Consider the following 21,163-nt stretch of genomic DNA (forward strand, 5'->3'; position numbering starts at 1 on the left):
CACAATGTCCATATCCCTCCATTCCCTGCACTTCATGTGCCTATCTAAGAGCCTCTTAAAGACCACTATCATACTTGCCTCCACTGCCACATCTGGCAGTGCATTCCAGGCACCCACCACTCTCTGTTTAAATGGAAAAACTTGCCCCGCACATCTCCTTTGAAATTAACCCTCTCACGTTAAATGTATGCTTCTAGTATTAGGCAATTCAACACTGTGAAACAGATACCAGTTGTCTCTTCTATCTATGCCTCTCATAATCTTAACACATTTTTATCAGGTCTGCCCTCAGCTTCTGCCACTCCAGAGAAAACAACGCAAGTTTGAAAACCTCTCCTTATAGCACATGCCCTCTGATCCAGGCAGTATCCTGTAAACCTCTTCTGCACCCTCTGCAGAGCCTCCACATCCTTCCTATAATGAGATGACCAGAACTGACTACAATACTCCAGATGTGGCCTAATCCAGAGTTTTATAAAGCTGCAACATAACTTCCTGACTCTTGAACTCAATGACCCGCCTAATAAAGGCAAGCGTGCCATATGCCTTCTTTACCACCCTATCAACCAGTGCAGCCACTTTCAGGGAGCTATGGACTTAGACCCCAAGATCCCTCTTTATATTAACTCTGTTAAGTGTCTTGCCATTAACAGTGTACTGTCCAATAACATTTGCTCTCCCAAAGTGTACCACCTCACATTTGGCTGGATTAAATTCCATCTATCATTTCTCCATCCATATCTGCAACAGATCCTGTTGTATCCTTTGGCAATCTTCTACATTATCCACAACATCACCAATCTTTGTATCGTCTATGAACTTACTAACAAACCCATCCACATTTTCATCCAAGTCATTTATATGTATCATAAACAGCAGAGTATGGATCCCTGCGGAACACCACCAGTGGCGGAACTCCAGCCAGGATAAGTCCCATCCGCCAATACTCTTTGTCTTCTACGGGCAAGCAAATTTTGAATCCAAATGGCCAAGTCACCATGGATCCCATGCATCTTAATCTTCTGGATGAGCCTACCATGAGGAACCTTTTGAAACACCTAACTAAAATCCATGTAGACAACATCCACAGCTCTGCCTTCATCAATCACCTTTGTCACGTCCTCAAAAAAACTCAGTAAAGTTAGTAAGACACGACTTGCTCCACACAAAGCCATGCTGGCTATCCCTAATTAGGCCCTGATTTTCCAAATGCTCGTAAATCCTATCCCTATAAATCCTCTCCAGTAACTTCCCTACCACTAACATGAGACTCACCGGTCTATAGTTTCCAAGATTATCTCTATTTTCTTTCTTGAATAATGGAAGAAAATTAGCGACTCACCAGTCCTCTGGGACCTCACCTATGGCTGAAGAGGACCTGAAAATCTTGGTCAAGGCTGCAGCAATCTCATGTCTTGCCTCTCTCAGTGACCTGGTGTACAGTGGCATGCAAAAGTCTGGCCACCCCTGGTCAAAATTTCTGTTACTGTGAATAGCTAAACGAGTAAAAGATGACCTGATTTCCAAAAGGCATAAAGTTAAAGATGACACATTTCTCTAATATTTTAAGCAAGATTACTTTTCTATTTCCATCTTTTACAGTTTCAAAATTACAAAAAAGGAAAAAGGCCCGAAGCAAAAGTTTGGGCACCCTGCATGGTCAGTAGTTAGTAACACCCCCTTTGGCAAGTATCACAGCTTGTAAACACTTTCTGTAGCCAGCTAAGAGTCTTTCAATTCTTGTTTGGGGGATTTTCACCCATTCTTCCTTGCAAAAGGCTTCTAGCTCTGTGAGATTCTTGGGCCGTCTTGCATGCACTGCTCTTTTGAGGTCTATGCACAGATTTTCCATGATGTTTAGATCGGGGGACTGTGAGGTCCACGGCAAAACCTTCAACTTGTGCCTCTTGAGGAGGTCCATTGTGGATTTTGAGGTGTGTTTAGGATCATTATCCTGTTGTAGAAGCCATCCTCTTTTCATCTTCAGCTTTTTTTTTACAGATGGTGTGATGTTTGCTTCCAGAATTTGCTGGTATTTAATTGAATTAATTCTTCCCTCTACCAGTGAAGTGTTCCCCATGCCACTGGCTGCAACACAAGCCCAAAGCATGATCGATCCACCCCCGTGCTTAACAGTTGGAGAGGTGTTCTTTTCATGAAATTTTGCACCCTTTTTTCTCCAAACGTTCTTGCATCCTCACCATAAAATTCAGCATCAGAAGTTTGCAAAGGAACATCTAAACAAGCCTGATGCATTTTGGAAACAAGTCCTGTGGGCTGATGAAGTTAAAATAGAACTTTTTGGCCACAATGAGCAAAGGTATGTTTGAAGAAAAAAGGGTGCAGAATTTCATGAAAAGAACACCTCCCCAACTGTTAAGCACGGGGATGGATCGAACATGCTTTGGGCTTGTGTTGCAGCCAGTGGCACGGGGAACATTTCACTGGTAGAGGGAAGAATGAATTCAATTAAATACCAGCAAATTCTGGAAGCAAACATCACACCGTCTGTAAAAAAGCTGAAGACGAAAAGAGGATGGCTTCTACAACAGGATAACTATCCTAAACACACCTCAAAATCCACAATGGACTACCTCAAGAGGCACAAGTTGAAGGTTTTGCCGTGACCCTCACAGTCCCCCAACCTAAACATCATGGAAAATCTGTGGATAGACCTCAAAAGAGCAGTGCATGCAAGACGGCCCAAGAATCTCACAGAGCTAGAAGCCTTTTGCAAGGAAGAATGGGCGAAAATCCCTCAAACAAGAATTGAAAGACTCTTAGCTGGCTACAGGAAGTGTTTACAAGCTGTGATACTTGCTCAAGGGGGTGTTACTAAGTACTGACCATTCAGGGTGCCCAAACTTTTGCTTCGGGCCCTTTTCCTTTTTTGTTATTTTGAAACTGTAAAAGATGGAAATAAAAAAAGTAACCTTGCTTAAAAAATTAAAGAAATGTGTCATCTTTAACTTTATGCCTTTTGGAAATCAGGTCACAGTAACAGAAATTTTGACCAGGCGTGCCTAAACTTTTGCATGCCACTGTATGTATGTGGAATGAGCTGCCAGAGGAAGTGGTTGAGGCAGGTAACATAACACCTTTTAAAAGACAGTTGGACAGGTACATGGATAGGAAAGGTTTAGAAAGTTATGGGCCAAATGCTGGCAGATGGGACTGGTTGGATTGGGCACCTTGATCAGCATGGACCAATTGGGCTGAAGGGTCTGTTTCCATGTTGTATGAGTCTTTATGACTCTTTGTATCACTGAGGAGCTGCAGATGATGCAGGGCAAGGTCTGTATTTGTTGAGAAGGCCTGAAATGCGCAGGGAGTGTCCTGGCAAACATTTTTCCAGTATTCAATATTAGGCAAGTTTATCCCATTGCTGTTTCTGGACCATATTGCACAAAGTGGCATATTTCCTATGTTACAATTAAGTGTGCACTTCAAAAGTGATTTTATTAATTGTAAAAAAGTTTGGATCATCATGTGGTTTCTTTGAACACACTGACCATGATGACAGCTGCCACCATTGTAACCAATAAGCAGTAACCAAGGATATGTACAATGAAAAATCTCTATTTCACTGGAACAGAATTCTGAAGAAAAGAAACAATGAACATGGAAAAGAATTTCTATATGTGCATATACTGTGTAAATATGAGGATTGTAGAAACATTGAAGAATCCACATCTGGTTTCCAAATTAACCACTTCCGGCAATTCATTAGAGAACACTGGCAAAGGGATTGATGAGCTGTGTGTAGAATTTTGTGTGCCTTACATTGATTCATGTAAGTTCCTTATGCATATTTAGGAATTTTGAATTTGGCTTCGGGTGTGGTGGATCTTCTCCAATACTATTTTCCGGAATCCTTTGATCGCTTGCCGAGAGACACTGGCCTCTTTGGTGGACCTAAACCTTCACTGCTGGAATCCTGCAGTGTCAGTGACTTGGCCATTTTGCTTAGAGGAAATAAACGGAAATCCCAGCCAATAGAATTTGGAGCTCATCAGGTATGCAATTAAATCTAATCCTAGCATGGATTTTGAGTCATTAGATTCATTCTGACTGTTCTGTGAGGAAATTGAAAATAAATCATTTTGACTATGAATGGAAATAATGACCAGTTTCGTCTTTAGAAATAACAAGGCAATTTTCACAAATGGTAAAGTAAGTTTTTGCCTTCTATATTCATGGCACAGAATCCAAAAAAAAATCCAAAGGATGTTTTCATGATTCCCAATGGTAACAGATACAAATTATCTGTCAAAACAATTACCTTGAATTTTATTTTTTAGCACCATGCAACTGAAAACCAGTTTAACCTGTGCAACTGAAAACCAGTTTAACCTGGAGTAAATTGCTTTAGCTCTGAGTCAAATCATATCAGTCAGGAAATTCATCCAGCCACTTCTAGTCATGAGTCATCTTCGTCACCAGGATGTTATCTTTAGGAAAGCACTTGATGTTAATTGCTTGTTAATGCTCCATTGTGTTAATCCTACAGCATTGACCTGGGTGACCAGAAGATAAGTGAGAAACAAAACTAAATCTTTAATCTGCTCTGCCGATCCCTCCCTGTGCACCACCACCACCACATGGAATGGCACCCCTACCCCAGATATCCCTGATTTATGGTCTACCATTGATCTGTGGCCACTCCATTTCCCCCAAATGATAGCACCCTCAATGAAACGTTAGCACCCTCCCGCCCTTAAACAGCCTGATGTGTCCTAATCTTTGTCACCTAAATTGTTACCTTAATCAACAGTGTAGGACACTTTGGATCCCTGGATGGTAGGAAGGGAAGAGTGGAAAGGATAGGTGTTGCATTTCCTGCAGTTGCATGAGACGTGTTTGGTGGGGATGGAAGAGCAGACTAGGGAGTTGTGAAGGGAGTGGTTCTCTTTGAAATGCTGATAGGGTGGGGAGGGGAAAATATGTCCAGTGATGGAACCTTGTTGAAGCAGGTAGAAGTTGCACAGAACCTGACATTTAAGCCTTGCAAACTCAGTATTTAATTCAGTGTGAATAGCTGGGGACTACCAGCACAAATTCAGCGCATTGAATTGTAGTGTCAGTTTTGGCATTTGTGGCCAAAGACAGTTTGTATCCCATTTTATATAATTTGGATCTATGTGTGTAGTTCTCATTGCAAATGCAGCATGATGCATTTCACTGTGTGTTTCGATGTACATGTGACTAATAAAGAAATCTTATCTTGCTGTTGAAAGCATTGACAGGAAATGGAGTTGCCTGAAGAGATAATTTTGGTGGTGGGCTCCTTGTCTTCATTTTCATGTCAGAGACTGAAGCGTCATTATATGGCCCAGGTACATTGCGGTTGATTGACATGTAGCCCTGCTGCCATGGTTGTATGCAATGGATACAACTGACAATGTCCATCATGATAGGCTAGTACAGAATATAAAAGCACAGTGACTTGGTAGACTGGATTCAAAGTTGGCTTGGCCACAGAAGACGATGTGTAATGGTGTTATTCCGATTAGAGGTCTGTTCTGTATGGATCATTGCTGGGACCTCTGTGTTTGTGATAAATAATTTGGACAAAAATCTTACTAATGAGTAAATACAAAGGCAGAAATAACGGAATAGCCAAATATGTTGGAATCGTCGAATTATCTTGTTGGTCAGAAGCCTGGAGAGGGGCCAAGCTGAAGTTCATAGTCCTAGTCATCTCATTCAAGTTCCAATTGATAGTATACACAAGCTGCCACATTAAGCAGTCTTCACAAATTTATTAAATATTGCTGTCTAGATTTAACATCAGGACACACATCTGCAAATTGACAAGGCTGGAAATCTGAAATACAGACAAGATAGGAAATAATCAGCAGGTAATGCAGCACCTATAGAAACAGTCAGCATTTTATAGAGTCATACAGTATGGATACAGGCCCTTCAGCCCAACAAATCCATGCCAATTGTGATGCCCACCCATCCAGTCACAATTTCCTACATTCAGCCCATATCCCTTTAAGCCCAGCCCCTGCATGTACCTATCCAAGTGCTTCTTAAAGTGCTTTCAGATTAATGTCCTTTCTGTCTGCACAGATGCTACCTGACCTGCTGAGTATTTCCAGCATTTTCTGTTCTTGTAATTGCTAGAAGTGGATTGAGGTGGTTGATGTTCAGTAAAAATAGTTTTAGGTCAAATTAAATTTGCAGTGGATGCAGGTCGTGAAACAGGAGAGGAAGAAGAGCACTTGCAATATTGCCTATCTGAATGCAGATTCTATCTACCTGTGCTATATTCTTGTGCTTTGAAGCAGCTATATAGTTAAAAGAACAAAGGCTGTGTCTACCAAGAGAAGTAAGGTATGAAAAATGATCAGTATTGAGGTTGTGTGCTGTAAAAGTTATTATTTAAATTGAGAGGCAAGCTTGCAATTCTTGTTTTAATTTTTAAAAGTAATACCTTGCAGGTTATTTTGGTTACGCATGAAACAGCCAAGGATGCAATCCCAGAAGAGCTTAGTCTTGCCCTTGTTCTGACTATATATGAAGCCAAAGGTTTGGAATTTGACGATGTCCTCCTCTATAACTTCTTCACTGATTCTGAGGTAACAGCTATATATTTCTTTGGATATTGGTAATCACTTTTTTTCATCAGGTTTAACAATTCCACTCTCCTCAGTGAGCTGGTCTCTGTAAACAGTCTGAGTTGTAGAGCAAGTTGAGTCGAAATGATTTGTCGCTCCATTTTTCAAGAGCAGGTATTCTGCACCCCTATTTTGAAATTAGAAATTTTTGTTAAAATTGAATTGCTTTCATGCAGATTTTCATACCCATAACCAAATTTTTCCAACTAACACCAAAGTCCAGGAGTCAGTGCTGCAGGATATGCGCAAAGATTGAGCTATGTAGAGGACATGAGGGAAAAGGACAGCTGTACAGTAACAAACTTCTAAATCTCCTTTTAACACAAAATGCAAGAGAACAAAGCCTCAATGGTGTGTTTAAAGAAATACAATGAGGTTGTACTGCATACAAATTGGAATGTACTGGATTGTGAATCCACAGGAAAGTTGTGAAATTTTCCACAGAATAAAGCAAAAAGATTTTCACAGCCAATCTGTGAAAACATATTAGTATTTTGAATATTTCCAGTGACATTGAAAGTTTAAATTAATGTGAATTGTCATTGTTTACTTTCATAATCAACAGAGTAGACACACAAATGCTTTCAATTTTAGTATATTTCAATTGTTTCACAACCATAATATTTAAAATACTTAATGGAACAGGTATACAACAGATTAGAGAGGGGTACAAAAACAACAGGGTTGTCATCGTGGCTGACTTCAACTTCTCCAATACTAGCTGGAAGCTCCTTAGCCCAACCATACATACATCACCCATACATCCAGAGCAAGAGAATAACTAGGGAGAGGGTAGGACCACTCAAGGATAAAGGAGGAAAGCTATTGGAGACGAGTCTTAAGGATAGGATTTATGAGCATTTGGAAAAGCATAGCCTAATTAGGGACAGTCAGCATGGCATTGTGCAGGGCAGGTCAGGTCATGTCTTACTAATTTCATTGTGTTTTTCGAGGAAGTGTCAAAGATGTTCAATGAAGGTAGAGCAGTGGATGTCGACCTCATGAGTTTTAGTTAGGCATTCGACAGGGTAGGCTCATTGTCGGCTCATCCAGAAGATTAAGATGCATGGGATCCACGGTGACTTGGCCATTTGGATTCACAATTGGCTTGCCCATAGAAGACAGGGTAGTGGTGGAAGGGTGTTATTCTGGCTGGAGGTCAGTGACTAGTGGTGTTCCGCAGTATTGGGACCTCTGCTGTTTGTGATATAACTTGGATTGAAGCGTGGATGGGTGGGTTAGTAAGTTTGCAGATGACACAAAGATTGGTGGCATTATAAATAGCGTAGAAGGTTGCCAGAGGATACAGCAAGATATAGATCAGTTGCAGATATGGGCGGAGAAGTGGCAGATGGAGCTTAATGCAGGCAAGTGTGAGGTGTTGCTTAACAGCATTGATGTACAGAGGGATCTTGGGGTCCAAGTCCATAGCTCCCTGCAAGTGGCTGCACAGGTTGATAGGGAGGTAAAGAAGGCGAATGGAATGCTTGCCTTTATTAGTCAACACATTGAGTTCAAGAATCAGGAAGTTATGTTGCAGATTGATAAAGCTCTGGTTAGGCCACATCTGGAGTATTATGTTCAATTTGTATATGGAGGCTTTGCAGAGGGTGTAGAAGAGTTCTTTAGAATACCGCCTGGATTAGAGGGCATGTGCTATAAGGAGAGGTTGGATGAAACAAGAGTTGTTTTCTCTGGAGTGGCAGAGGCTGAGGGGAGACCCGATTTAAAAAAGAATTTACAAATTTATGAGAGGCATAGATGAGTAGACAGCTGGTATCTTTTTCCCGAGGTTGAAATGTCAAATACTAGAGAGCATGCATTTAAGGTGAGAGGGGGAAACCTCAAAGGAGATGTGCAGGGCAAGTGTTTTACACAGGGAATGGTGGGTGACTGGAATGCGCTGCCAGGGGTGGTAGTGGAAGCAGATACGATAGAGGCATTTAAGAGGCTATTTAGATAGGCACATGAACATGCAGAGAATGGAGGGATATGGACCAAGTGCAGACAGAAGGGATTTGGTGTCATTAGATTAATTAGTTAGGCACAGCATCGTGGGCCAAAGGGCCTATTCCTGGGCTGTACTGTTATATGTTCTATTTTACAATCTGTTGAAATGCAGCAGCGATTCTTGATACAGCAGTAAAATAAATGGCCACAAGATCTGTTTTCTGGTGGTGTTTGGGAGAGGAACATTAGCCAGAACACTCTACTTCTTTAATTATACAATATTTATTTCCATGTTAAAGTTGGCACTCATTTAAGAGCAGTGTGTTCAGCTCCAATCAGTTCGGTTGGAGAGGGAGGAGGAAATTGGCACCAATTGGTTGAGTTGGGGGGTGTGGTTTGATTGCAGTTGGTTGAATTTGGAAGGGGGTCCGGCTCTGATTGGTTGCTTTGGGGGTGGGGTTCAGCTCTGATAGTTGAGATGGGATAGTTCAGCTCCGATCAGTTGAATTGGAGGGGAGAGAGTTTAGCTCCGATCAGTTGAATTTGGGAGGTTCGGCTCCAAATGGTTGAGTTGGGCGACATGGGGTGGGTGGGGTGGGTGGGGTGGGGTGGGGTGGGGGGGGGGGGGGGGGGTGGAATGGGGGGTTTGATTCTGATTGGTTGCGGGAGTGTTTTGCCTTGGTCAGGAGAGAGGTAGAACTGTGATCTGATTAATTAAAAGGGGCTTTTGGCACTGATTGGGGAACTTGCCCTGACCAGGAGGGGGTTGCAGGGAGGTTGGGCCTGTGGCTTGTCCCTGGCCATGTGAAAGCCAGGGTCTTGGCCCTAACCAAGTAAAAGAGGGACTTGGCCCTGATCAGAGGAGGGAATGGGGATTGGAGAAGGAGGGTGGGTTCTGTTCTGATCCATGCGATGGGAAAGGGAGACAAGATTGGTTTTGACTGAAGCTAAATATACTGAAAATTCTCAGTTCAGGCAGCATTTGTGGAGAAAGGAACAATGTCAATGTTTTGGGGCAATGACTATTCATCAGAACAGTGAATTAAAGTCATCTGTCTCCTGAGTGACTGAGTTGGAATGGGCAGAAGGAGGTGATTTTTGTTTTTTTTTTCAGATTTGGAGCAACAGCAGTCATTTGCTTTTTGGTTCTTTTTTTTAAGGACAGTGGAAATGATTGTGATCAGTGGAAGTGGAGAAAAAGGGATGGCAGATTGTTTTTATGGAGAGTTTATTGTAATACATGACACCACCCCGCACCCCTTGCCATCCTATCCGAAGATCAACACCTGAGGAGTATACTGAATATATATTGTTTCTTTTGCTCATGTCTGTAGGCTGATAAGGAATGGCGGGTCATCTCTTCCTTTCAACCTCCACCTCATTCAAAAGTCAATCGAGAAGTATTACTGGAGCAACCTTTGGATGATGCTGTTCCTCAAATCAGGCCCCTTGAATTCAATTCAGAGCGGCACAAGGTAAAACTGGTACACTATATTTTGACGGATATTTACTCCAATCTACCATGGATGTGTGAGTACTCTTCCGAGCCATTTCAGTCTGATCTGGTTGCTATTGAAGCTGTAGAACTACTTTTGCCATGGACTAGTTCATTAGTGAGTTGTTTTAATCTATATAGCCATTCTGTCACAGTCATTAGATATAAGGTCTAACCCCTACCTGCTTTTTTTTTGTTACCAATATGTTCAGCGACTCTCAGCTAACTAACTGTAGCCTGTGGCAGGACTCAGTCGTATTTAGCAAAAGAGCCTGATCATGCTGAAATTCTTAAGCATTATCTTAGGGAATCCATCCCTGTGATTCTATGATAGCCAAACTTGGTATAGAAATAGAATTCCCATTTGTTTGATTCCTAACCTGAATATTACAAAAAAAGACAAATTTGGTTATTTAATTTTTTTCTGGGATCCATGAGATCCATGGAGACTTGTCTGTGTGGATTCGGAATTGGTTACCCACAGAAGGTAGAAGGTGGTAGTAGATGGAGAGTATTCTGCCTGGAGTTTGGTGACTAGTGGTGTTCCACAGAGATCTGTTCTGGGATCCCTGCTCTTTATGATTTGTATAAATGACTTGGATGAGGAAGTAGAGGGATGGTTTAGTAAGTTTGCAGATGACACAAAGGTTGGAGGTGTTGTGGATAGTGTAGAAGGTTGTCGTAGGTTACAATGGGATATAGACAGGATGCAGAGCTGGGTGGAGTTCAATCCGGAAAATTGTGAAGTGATACACTTTGGAAGAACAAACTTGAAGGCAGAGTACAAGGATTCTTAGCAGTGTGGAAGAACAAAGGGATCTTGGGGTTCAAGTCCATAGATCCCTCAAAGCCACCGCGCAAGTTGATAGGGTGGTTAAGAAGGCGTATGGTGTGCTGGCCTTCATTAATCAGGGGGTTGAGTTCAAGAGCCGTGAGGTAACATTGCAGCTCTATAAAACTCTGGTTAGACCACCCTTAGAGTATTGTATTCAGTTCTGGTCACCTCATTATGTGAAGGATGTGGAAACTTCAGAGAGGGTGCAGAGGAGACTTACCAGGATGCTGCCTATATTAGAGAACATGTCTCATGAGGAAAGGTTGAGCAAGCTAGGACTTTTCTCTTTGGAGCAACGCAGGATGAGAGGCGAATTGATGGAGATGTATAAGATTATGAGAGACATAGACAGAGTGGACAGCCAGCAGCTTTTCCCCAGGGTGGCAATGGCCAATACCAGAGGACATCAGTTTGAGGTCAGAGGAGGAAAGTTTAGCGGAGATGTTAGAGGTAGGTTCTTTACACAGAGAGTGATGGGTGCCTGGAGTGCACTGCTGGGGTGGTGGGAGAGGCTGATACAATAGGAACATTTGAAAGAGTCTTGGATAGGTACATGGATGTAAGAAAAATATGGGCTGTGTAGGAGTGAAGGGTTAGATTAATCATGGAGTAGGTTTATATAGGTTGGTGCAACATCCTGGGCTGAAGGGCCTGTACCATGCTGTACTGGTCAATGTTCTATCTATTTTATCACATTTTGATTTTATTTATTAGTTTTGGTCATAGTCATTTAGCACTGAAACCAGTCATTCAAGTCCTTCATGTCCATGCCAGCTATCACACTCTCAACCTTCTATGTCATGGTGTTCAACATTCATCTAAATACTACTTTGCAAGATTCTCTGTTTCCATCACCTCCTTGGGCAATGTTTTGCAGATTTCAACTACTCTCTGGATGAAAAAAATTCTTCCTCAAATCATCCTGTACTGTCCCTTTCAATGACCCTTATAATTTTAGCTACCACAATTGGGTTCCCCCTTAGCTTTTTCTACTCCAAAGAAAACAATCGTGGCATATCCAGTCTTTCCTCATAACTGAAATACTCCATCCCAGGCAGTATCCTGGTGAATCTTCTCTGCAACTTCCCCAATGCTATTGCATTCTATTTACAGTGTGACAGCCAGAACTAAACACAGTACTCTAGCTGTGGCCTCACTAATGGTTTAATTATTTGTACATGCCCCAGCTAATGAAAGTAGTTTCTAGTATGACTTCTTCACCACTTTATCTACCTCTGCAGCTGCCTTCAGGGATGCTTGGACATGTATACCAAGGTTGCTGTGTTCCTCAGAATTTCCTAGGGTTTGTTTTGTGTCTTCTAGCCTTATTAATCTTTCCTAAACGCATTACTTAACATTTTTCAAAATTAGATTCCATCTGCCATTTCTCTGGCCAATTTACCATTCTATGATAATTCATCATTATCATAGAATCATAGAACAGTACAGCACAATACAGGCCCTTCGGCCCACGATGTTGTGCCGACCTTTAAACCTCGCCTAAGACTATCTAACCCCTTCCTCCCACATAGCCTTCTATTTTAAATTCCTTCATTTGCTTATCTAACAATCTCTTGAATTTGACCAATGTACCTGCCTCCACCACCACCCCAGGCAGCGCATTCCATGCCCCAACCACTCTCAGGGTAAAAAACCTTCCTCTGATATCTCCCTTGAACTTCCCACCCATTACTTTAAAGCCATGCCCTCTTGTATTGAGCATTGGTGTTCTGGGAAAGAGGCGCTGGCTGTCCACTCTATCTATTCCTCTTAATATTTTATACACTTCTATCATGTTTCTTCTCATTCTCCTCCTCTCCAAAGAGTAAAGCCCTAGCTCCCTTAGTCTCTCCTCATAATGCATATTCTCTAAACCAGGCAACATCCTGGTAAATCTCCTCTGCACCCTTTGCAACGCTTCCACATCCTTCTTGTAATGAGGCATCCAGAACTAGACACAGTACTCTAAGTGTGGTCCAACCAGAGTTTTGTAGAGCTGCATCATTACCTCGCGGCTCTTAAACTCAATCCCACTACTTATGAATGCTAACATCCCATAAGCTTTCTTAACTACCCTATCCACCTGTAAGGCAACTTTCAGGGATCTGTGGATATGGACCCCCAGATCCCTCTGCTCCTCCACACTATCCAGGTTCCTGCCATTAACTTTGTAGTCTGCCTTGGAGTTTGTCCTTCCAAAGTGTACCACCTCAGACTTCTCCGGATTGAACTCCATCTGCCACTTCTCAGCCCAGCTCTGCATCCTATCAATGTCCCTCTGCAATCTTCGACAATCCTCTCCACTATCCACAACACCACTGACCTTTGAGTCATCTGCAAACTTGCTAACCCACCCTTCTACCCCCTCATCCAAGTCATTAATAAAAATCACAAAAAGCAGAGGTTCCAGAATCATCCTGTGGTCTTGGACTGCTCTCCTCACTATGTGAGGTTCTTTGCTTTTGGAATTTTAAATAATTTATTAACTTTAATCTTAGTTCATATTGGAAGTGTCACAGTGGAAGGGCAAGTAATGTGCTGTTCATGGTCATCAAGATGCTTTCTTTCTGTCTGTTAGCTTCTGAATTGTGAACTGAAACAGTTGTACACAGCCTTCACACGAGCGAGAGTGAACCTGTGGATTTTCGATGAAAACAAAGGGAAACGTGCCCCAGCCTTTGAATACTTCATCAAAAGAAATTTTGTCAATGTTGTCAAAACTAATGAAAATAAAGGTAGGAAAATAGAGGCAGAGAATTAAGAAACAGTCTTTTCTCTTGACTTATTTATTAAGGAAGGTTATTACTGCAGGCCAAGAAGCTCAAAGATGATTCTGCCAAATATTTCAATTTAATTATCATGATGGAGGAAGAGAGGAAAACCTAAATTTCACACATGTATGAGTACTGTTCTTTTCATTGTAATAACTTCATAGAGTCATAGAGTTGTTCAGCATACAAACAGGCCCTTTGGGCCACCTCGGCTATGCTATCCAGCATGCCTATCTATACTAATCCCACTTGCCTGCATTAATTCCATATTCTTCTATGCTGTGCTCATTCAAGTAGCTGTCAAGATGCCTCTAAGATGTTGTTACTGATCCTGCCTCCAACACCTCCTCTGGCAGCTCATTCCAGACACCAACTACGCATTGTGTGAAAAATTTACTCCTCAGAACTCCTGTAAACCTCCTCTAGTTTTAGACATCCCTACCATGGGAAACAGACACTGGCTATCAACCCTATCTATTGCCTCTCAAAATTTTATTCACTCTGGGGAAAATAAGCCTAGCCTATCCAAACTCTCCTCTCAAGTTCAAGCTGTCCAGTCCAGGTAACATCCTTGTGAATCTTTTCTGCACCCTTTCTAACTTAAACATGTCCTTCTTATAGTATTGAACAGGCTAACCAACGATTTGTTGTAATAGAGTCATATAGCAGGGGAACAGGCCCTTTGGCCCAATTGGTCCATCCCCTTAAGATGCACATCCAAGCTAGTCCCATTTCCCAGCATTTGGCCCGTATCCCTCTAAACCTTTACATGTACCTATCCAACTTTCTTTTAAATGTTGTTATTGTACCTGCCTCAACCATTTCCTCTGACAGCTTGTCCCACATACATACCACCCTTTGTCTAAAAAAAAGTTGCCCCTCAAATTCCTATCTCACCTTATCTTTCCTCTCTCACCTTAAACCTATGCTTGCTAGTTCTTGATTCCCCAACCCTGGGATAAAGACTGAGTGCATTCACCCTATCAATGCCCCTCATGATCTTATACACCTCCATAAGATCACCTCTCAGTCATCTATGCTCCAAGGAATAAAGTCCTAGCCTGTCCAACCTCTCCCTATAATTCAGTCCCTCAGGTCCTGTCAACATCCTTGTCAATCTTTTCTGCACTCTTTCCGGTTTAATAACATCCCTGCTACAGCAGGGTGACCAATACTAAACACAATACTCCAGTCTTGAGCAACCACACCATGACCTCCTAACTTTTATACTCATTTCCCTGACTGAAGAAGACCAGCATGTCAAAAGCCTTCTTCACCACCCTGTCTTCCTGTGACTCCACTTTCAGGGAACCATATACTTGAACTCCAAGGTCCCTCTGTTCTACAACACTCCCCAGGGCCCTGCCATTCACTGTGAAAGTCCTACCTGGATTTGACTTTCCAAAATGCAACACTTCGCACTTATCTGAATTAAACTCCATTTGCCATTCCTCTGGCCACATACTCAGCTGATCAAAGTCCCTGTGTAATTTTTGATTCTCATATACTCAGCTCTCCCTGGATTCCATACAATCTAACCTCCCAGAGCAGCCTACCATATGGAACTTTATCAAAGGCCTTACTGAAGTCCATGTAGACCACTGTAATGTGATGATCCCAACTCTTATACTTAACTGATAAATATTCTGAAACCAACTCAATTGGCAAATAAAAACAGAAAATTCTGGAAATACAGAGTAGGTCGGGCAGCATTTACAGAAGAAGTAACAAGGTTCATATTTCAGGTCAATAACCTTTCATTTGTGGAAGAAATTAGTGGTTTTATCCCAGCACTGCCTTGTCAGCTTGAGCTCTGTGCTTAGGTCCTGGAATGGGGCTTGAGCCCATGATCTCTGGCTTATAGAGAAGAGACCTGCTAACTGAACTATGGGGGTAATGGTATATGGTACAGGGAGGTGACAAAGCACATTAGCTTGTCATGTGAAATCAACAAGGTAGTAAGCTTCTGTTGCTTTCCAAGGGATTAGAAGACTGTATTGCTGGGTACCAATATATTGAGAAAGAAATTGATTGTTTTATTGGGGTAAAGTGGGCTGCTATCAATCTGAAATTATTTCCTTTTGCAGAGCTTGATGACAGTATGTTTGTTAAAACTTCGACAAAAGGAGAATGGGCAGAAAGAGGCGATTATTTTGCAAAACATCATTGTTGGAAGGTGAGAGCTAAAAATTCATCAAGATATGAAACCTTTGTTGTGGTTTGCAAAGAATCTACAAATGTCTGGAAGGTGTTTTCTCATATTCCATTATTTCATAATGCTGTGTACTTTAGTTGAGGATTTACATAGGAGCATGGAGAATAGGACAGGAGTGGGCCATTTGGCCCTTTGAACTTGCTCTGCCTTTTAATCGAATTGGCCAACTGTCTCAGTATTCCAACCCAATACATCACGATGCCTTTCGCATCTATCTCCTTAAATATATTCAGTGACTTGTTCTCTACAGCCCTTCCATAAGTAGCAAATTCCACAAGTTCCACCACACATTGAGGGAAGAAATTTCTTCACATCTCAGTACTAAAGCCATTTGACTTCTCATTCAAGATACGCCAGCCAGGCGAAACATCCTCCTGCTCCTGCCTACCTAGTCCTCTAAGAATTTTGAAATTTCAATTCCATCCTCTTACCAGTTTTCTAAGCTCTCATGAATACAAACCTGGTCAACCTGATCTTTCCTCATACAGCAGTTCGACCATCCCAAGACTCAGTCCTATGAACATTAGTTGCACTCCCTCTGATGACAAGTATAACTTTAAAGGAGAAGAAAACTGCGTGCAATACTCCAGATGTGGATTCAGCAAGGCTCTCTATATTGTGGGAAGACATCTTTGCTCCTTTGCTGAAATCCTCTTATGACGAAGGCCAATAAACCATTTGTCTTCTTAAACCACTTGCTGCACCTACATTTTTGGTTTCTGTGACTGGAGTGCATGAACACCTAAATCTCTATCTGTGTCAATCTTACACCATTTACAACATACACCAGCTTTTTATTTTTCCTACTGAAGTGGATAACTTCACATTTATCCATGCCATTCTTCATCTGCCATGTTTTTGCCCCCATCTAATTTACCCTGAAGTCTCTTTGCATCATCCACACAGTTTGCATCACAGTGGTGCAGCTAGTAGAAATGCAGCCACTAAAATTAGGGGGCATAGGCTTAAAATGAAAGGATTTAAGAGCAACCTGAGAGGCAACTTTTTCATCAAGCCAGATTTTGGATCAGTTAGCCAGTTACCTTATACCTTGTACCTTATTCCCTTCTACCTTAACCTTCTGGACCAGCCTACCATGCAGGACCTTGTCAAATGCCTGAATGAAGTCCATATTGATAACACTTACCACCACACCTTCATCCATCTCCTTTCTTACCTCCTCAAAAAACTTAAAGGATTTTCCCCCTCCGAAATCTGTAATTCCCCTCTCACCTTAAATGCATACCTTTTAGTATTAGACATTATGACCCTCGGAAAAAGATACCGGCTACCTGCTGTATCTATGCCTCTCATAATCTTATAAACTTCTATCAGGTCTCCCCTCAGCCTCCACCGCTCCAGAGAAAACAACCCTAGCTTGTCCAACCTCTCCTTCTAGCACATGCCCCCTAATCCAGGCAGCATCCTGGTAAACCTCTTCTGCACCCTCTCCAAAGACTCCACATCCTTCCTATAAAGGGGTGACTAGAATTGAATGCAAACTCCAGATACAGCCTAACCATTGTTTTATAAAGCTGCAACATAACTTCCTGACTTTTGAACTCAATGCCTCGACTAGGAAAGGCAAGTATGCCAATATTGCCTTCTTTACTACCATATTGACCTGTTCAGCCACTTTCAGGGAGCTATGAGCTTAGAACCTGAGGTCCTTCTGTACATCAATACTGTTGAGGGTCCTACCATAAACTGTGTACTTTCACCTTGCATTTGTTCTCCCAAGGTGCAACAGCTCACAATTGTCCTCTATACTATCCATAATGCCAGCAATCTTTGTATCATCTGCAAACTTACAAACTCACCCATCCATGTTTTCATTCAAGTCATTTATATACATCACAAACAGCAAAGATCCCACCAATATAGGTCCCTGTGGAACACCACTAGTCACGGACCTCCAGCCAGAATAAGTTTGATTGACCACTACCCTCTGTCTTCTCTGGACAAGCCAAATTCTGAATCCAAAAAGCAAAGTCACTGTGGATCCCATGCATTTTCGTCTTCTGGATGAGCCTACAATGAAGGCATGAGGGACCTTGTCGAATGCCTTACTAAAATCCATGCAGACAACATCAACTACTCTACCCTCATCGATAACCTTGGTCAACTCCTCGAAAAACTCAATCGTCAAGACCTTCTTGTACAGTCTCATCTGCCTTGGAAGACAGCCCAATGATCCATGTACTTGAACCCCTCCCTACTGCACCAACTCTTTAGCAACACATTTAGCTGTACTATGTTCCTGTTCCTGGCCTTATCAGCACATGGCATGGGGAGTAATCTTGAGATTACTACACTAGAGGACCTGTTTTTTAACTTCCCACCTAACTCCCAAAATTTCACTTTGCAGGACCTCGTCTGTCTTTTTGCCAATGTCATTAATACCAATGTGGACCACGACCTCTGGCTGCTCACCTTCCCCATTCAGGATGTCCTGTGTCCACTCCAGGACATCCTTGGACCAGGACATGTTGCATCAGGGAGGCAACATACTCTCTTGGAATCTGTCTGTGCTCCTGACAAAAGAGTCCCCTATCACCATTGCTCACCTAGATATTGCCCTTTAAACATGCATCTTTGACTGAGCCAATGGCCAGTTTCTCCTCATATCCCCATACTTGACTCCTGCAAAGGGCTTTGGGTGTTTTATTACGTTTAAGGCTCTGTTGCTAAAATGAGATTGATTATTGAATGTAATTTCATCTGTTGAGGCAGATGGTGTTCAATATGTTGATGCATGTGGCATTTTAATTGTTCAGTACCATTGAAATTAGTTTCATATGAGAGTCAAGTTTCATATACACTTATAATTAATGGTGTCAATTTCCTGCAAGTCTATAAGCTCCCTTTATAACTTTATAGGTTGCTGCCAAGTGCTATCAGAAGGGTGGACAGGTGGAAAAAGAGAAACTGGCACAAGCTCATGATGCTGTTCTCAATGTACAGGTCAAGAAAAAAAGCTTAAGGTGAGCCCTGTTGACCCTTTTGTATTGGCAGTTTTAATGCCAATCTTTATGATGTGGAGCCTCATTCTCTGTTTTGACCCCAAATCAAGAACCAACACTTATGCTCTGCTTCAGTACATTACTTAACTAATATGGTTGTTTCTGCTTGGCCCTGAATAAGTCTCTGCCTCTCAAAGCTACTTTGGTACATTTTATTTCTTGTATGTGTTTTACCAGCCAGTGGATCAACCTCCTTGGTCCTTTGAGTGTTCCTAATTTGGTTTAATTCAAGTCTTGCCATGGACTTTTTATTTTCATTCTTCTGGGAAACGAGAATCAATGGCAGGTCATCATTTATTGCCAATCCTTAATTACCTTTGAAAAGGTGATGTTGAACTGCTGCAGTCCTAGTAAGATACTCCCACCATGCTATTGGGTAGGGAGTTCTGGAACTTCAAACAGTGATATATTTCCTGGTCAGGATTGGGTATGACTTAGAGGTGAACCTTTAGGTGATGGTGTTCCAATGCACCTGCTGCTCTTGTCCTTTATGGTGGTATTATTAGAAGTGCTGTCAGAGTAAACTTGGTGAGTGAACATTTTGTAGCTTGTACACACCGCAGCAACAATGTGACTTTTGTCCAGCATTCTGCTGGCATACTCATACTCTGCAATTCTCACTGTTGTAACAAGACAGAGTTATAGAGCATGGGAAACAGGCCCTTCGGCTCAACTCATCCATGCAAACCAAATTGTTTACTTGAGATGGTCCCACATCTTTGCATTTGGTATTGGTATTGGTATTGGTTTATTATTGTCACTTGTGAAGAACTTGTTTTGCATACCGATCGTACAGGGCAATTCATTACACAGTGCAGTTACACTGAGTTAGTACAGAGTACAGGTGAAAACGATAACAGTACAGAGTAAAGTGTCACAGCTACAGAGAAAGTGCAGTGCAATAAGGTGAAAGGTCACAACAAGGTAGATTGTGAGGTCATAGTCCATTCATGGTATAAGGGAACCATTCAATAGTCTTATCACAGTGGGGTAGAAGCTGTCCTTAAGTCTGGTGGTACGTGCCCTCAGGCTCCTGTATCTTCTACCTGATGGAAGAGGAGAGAAGAGAGAATGACCCAGGTGGGTGGGGTCTTTGATTATGCTGGCTACTTCACCAAGACAACGAAGGCCCAATTCCCTCCAAGCCTTTCCTATTCATTTACCTATCTAAGTGTCTTTTAAATATTGTAATTGTACCCACCTTCTCTGGCAGCTCATTCCATGTACCCACTGTCTTGTGTGGAAAAGATTGCCCCTCAGATCCCTTATAAACCTTTCCCCTCTCACTTTAAAGATGTACTAAGCATAGAATAGTACAGCACAGGACAGACCCTTCAGCCCACGATGTTGTGCCGAAGTAATTAAACCAATGACTCCAAATTAACCTAATCCCTCATTCTTGCATATTGACCATATCCCTCCCCTCTCTGCATATTCATGTGCCTATCTAAGAGTCTCTTAAATGCTCCTATCCTATCTGCCTACCACCACCCCTGGCAGTGTATTCCAGGCCCCCACCATTCTCTGTGTAAAACAAAACTTTTGCCTTGCACCTCTCTTCATAGGACGTGTCCTCTAAACCAGGCAACATCCTGGTAAACCTCGTCTGCACCCTCTCGAAAGCCTCCACATCCTTCCTATAATGAGGCAACCAGAATTGAACACAGTATTCTAAATGTGGCCTAACCAGAGTTATATAAAGCTGTAACATAACTTCCTGTCTCTTGAACTCAGTGCTTCTGAGTTCAAGAGCCAAATTCCTTCTTTACCACCCTAGACCAAGTGCAGTCACTCTCAGGGAGCCCTGTACCTGGATCCCAAGATCCCTCTGTTCATCAATGCTGTTAAGGATCCTGCCATTAACTGGGTTCTCTCCCTTTACGTTGGATCTCCCAAAGTGCAGCACCTCACACTTGCCCAGATTAAATTCCATCTGCCACTTCTCTGGCCATATTTGCAATTGATCTATATCCCACTGTATCCTTTGTCAATCTTCTGTGCAATCCATAATGCCAACAATCTTTTTGTCATCTGCAAACTTACTCAGCCACCCTACCTACATTTTCATCCAAATCATGACAAGCAGAGGTCCCAGCACAGATCCCTGCAGAACACCACTAGTCACAGTCTTCCATCCAGAATAAGACCCATCCACCACTATCCCCTCTTCTATGGGCAAGTCAATTTTGGATCCAATCAGCCAAGTCACCATGGATCCCATGCATCCCAATTTTCTGGATGAACCTAC

The 21,163-nt window shown here is 42.2% G+C and overlaps 1 protein-coding gene across 9 annotated transcripts in view; it reads left to right on the forward strand.

Annotated features, from left to right (window-relative positions):
- The window catches only part of LOC127574141 (TPR and ankyrin repeat-containing protein 1-like), a 221,543-nt gene that overhangs the window by 119,577 nt on the left and 80,803 nt on the right, over window positions 1-21,163 (forward strand). For all 9 annotated transcript variants that reach the window (XM_052022874.1, XM_052022876.1, XM_052022879.1 and 6 more), the window contains 6 exons: window positions 3,817-4,016; window positions 6,450-6,587; window positions 9,911-10,051; window positions 13,485-13,641; window positions 15,765-15,853; window positions 18,773-18,876. In XM_052022874.1, the coding sequence (XP_051878834.1) occupies window positions 3,817-4,016; window positions 6,450-6,587; window positions 9,911-10,051; window positions 13,485-13,641; window positions 15,765-15,853; window positions 18,773-18,876 (829 nt within the window). The remainder of the gene's footprint in view (window positions 1-3,816; window positions 4,017-6,449; window positions 6,588-9,910; window positions 10,052-13,484; window positions 13,642-15,764; window positions 15,854-18,772; window positions 18,877-21,163) is intronic.

The sequence above is a fragment of the Pristis pectinata genome, chromosome 9, assembly GCF_009764475.1.
Source record: "Pristis pectinata isolate sPriPec2 chromosome 9, sPriPec2.1.pri, whole genome shotgun sequence".
Classification (NCBI taxonomy): Eukaryota; Metazoa; Chordata; class Chondrichthyes; order Rhinopristiformes; family Pristidae; genus Pristis; species Pristis pectinata.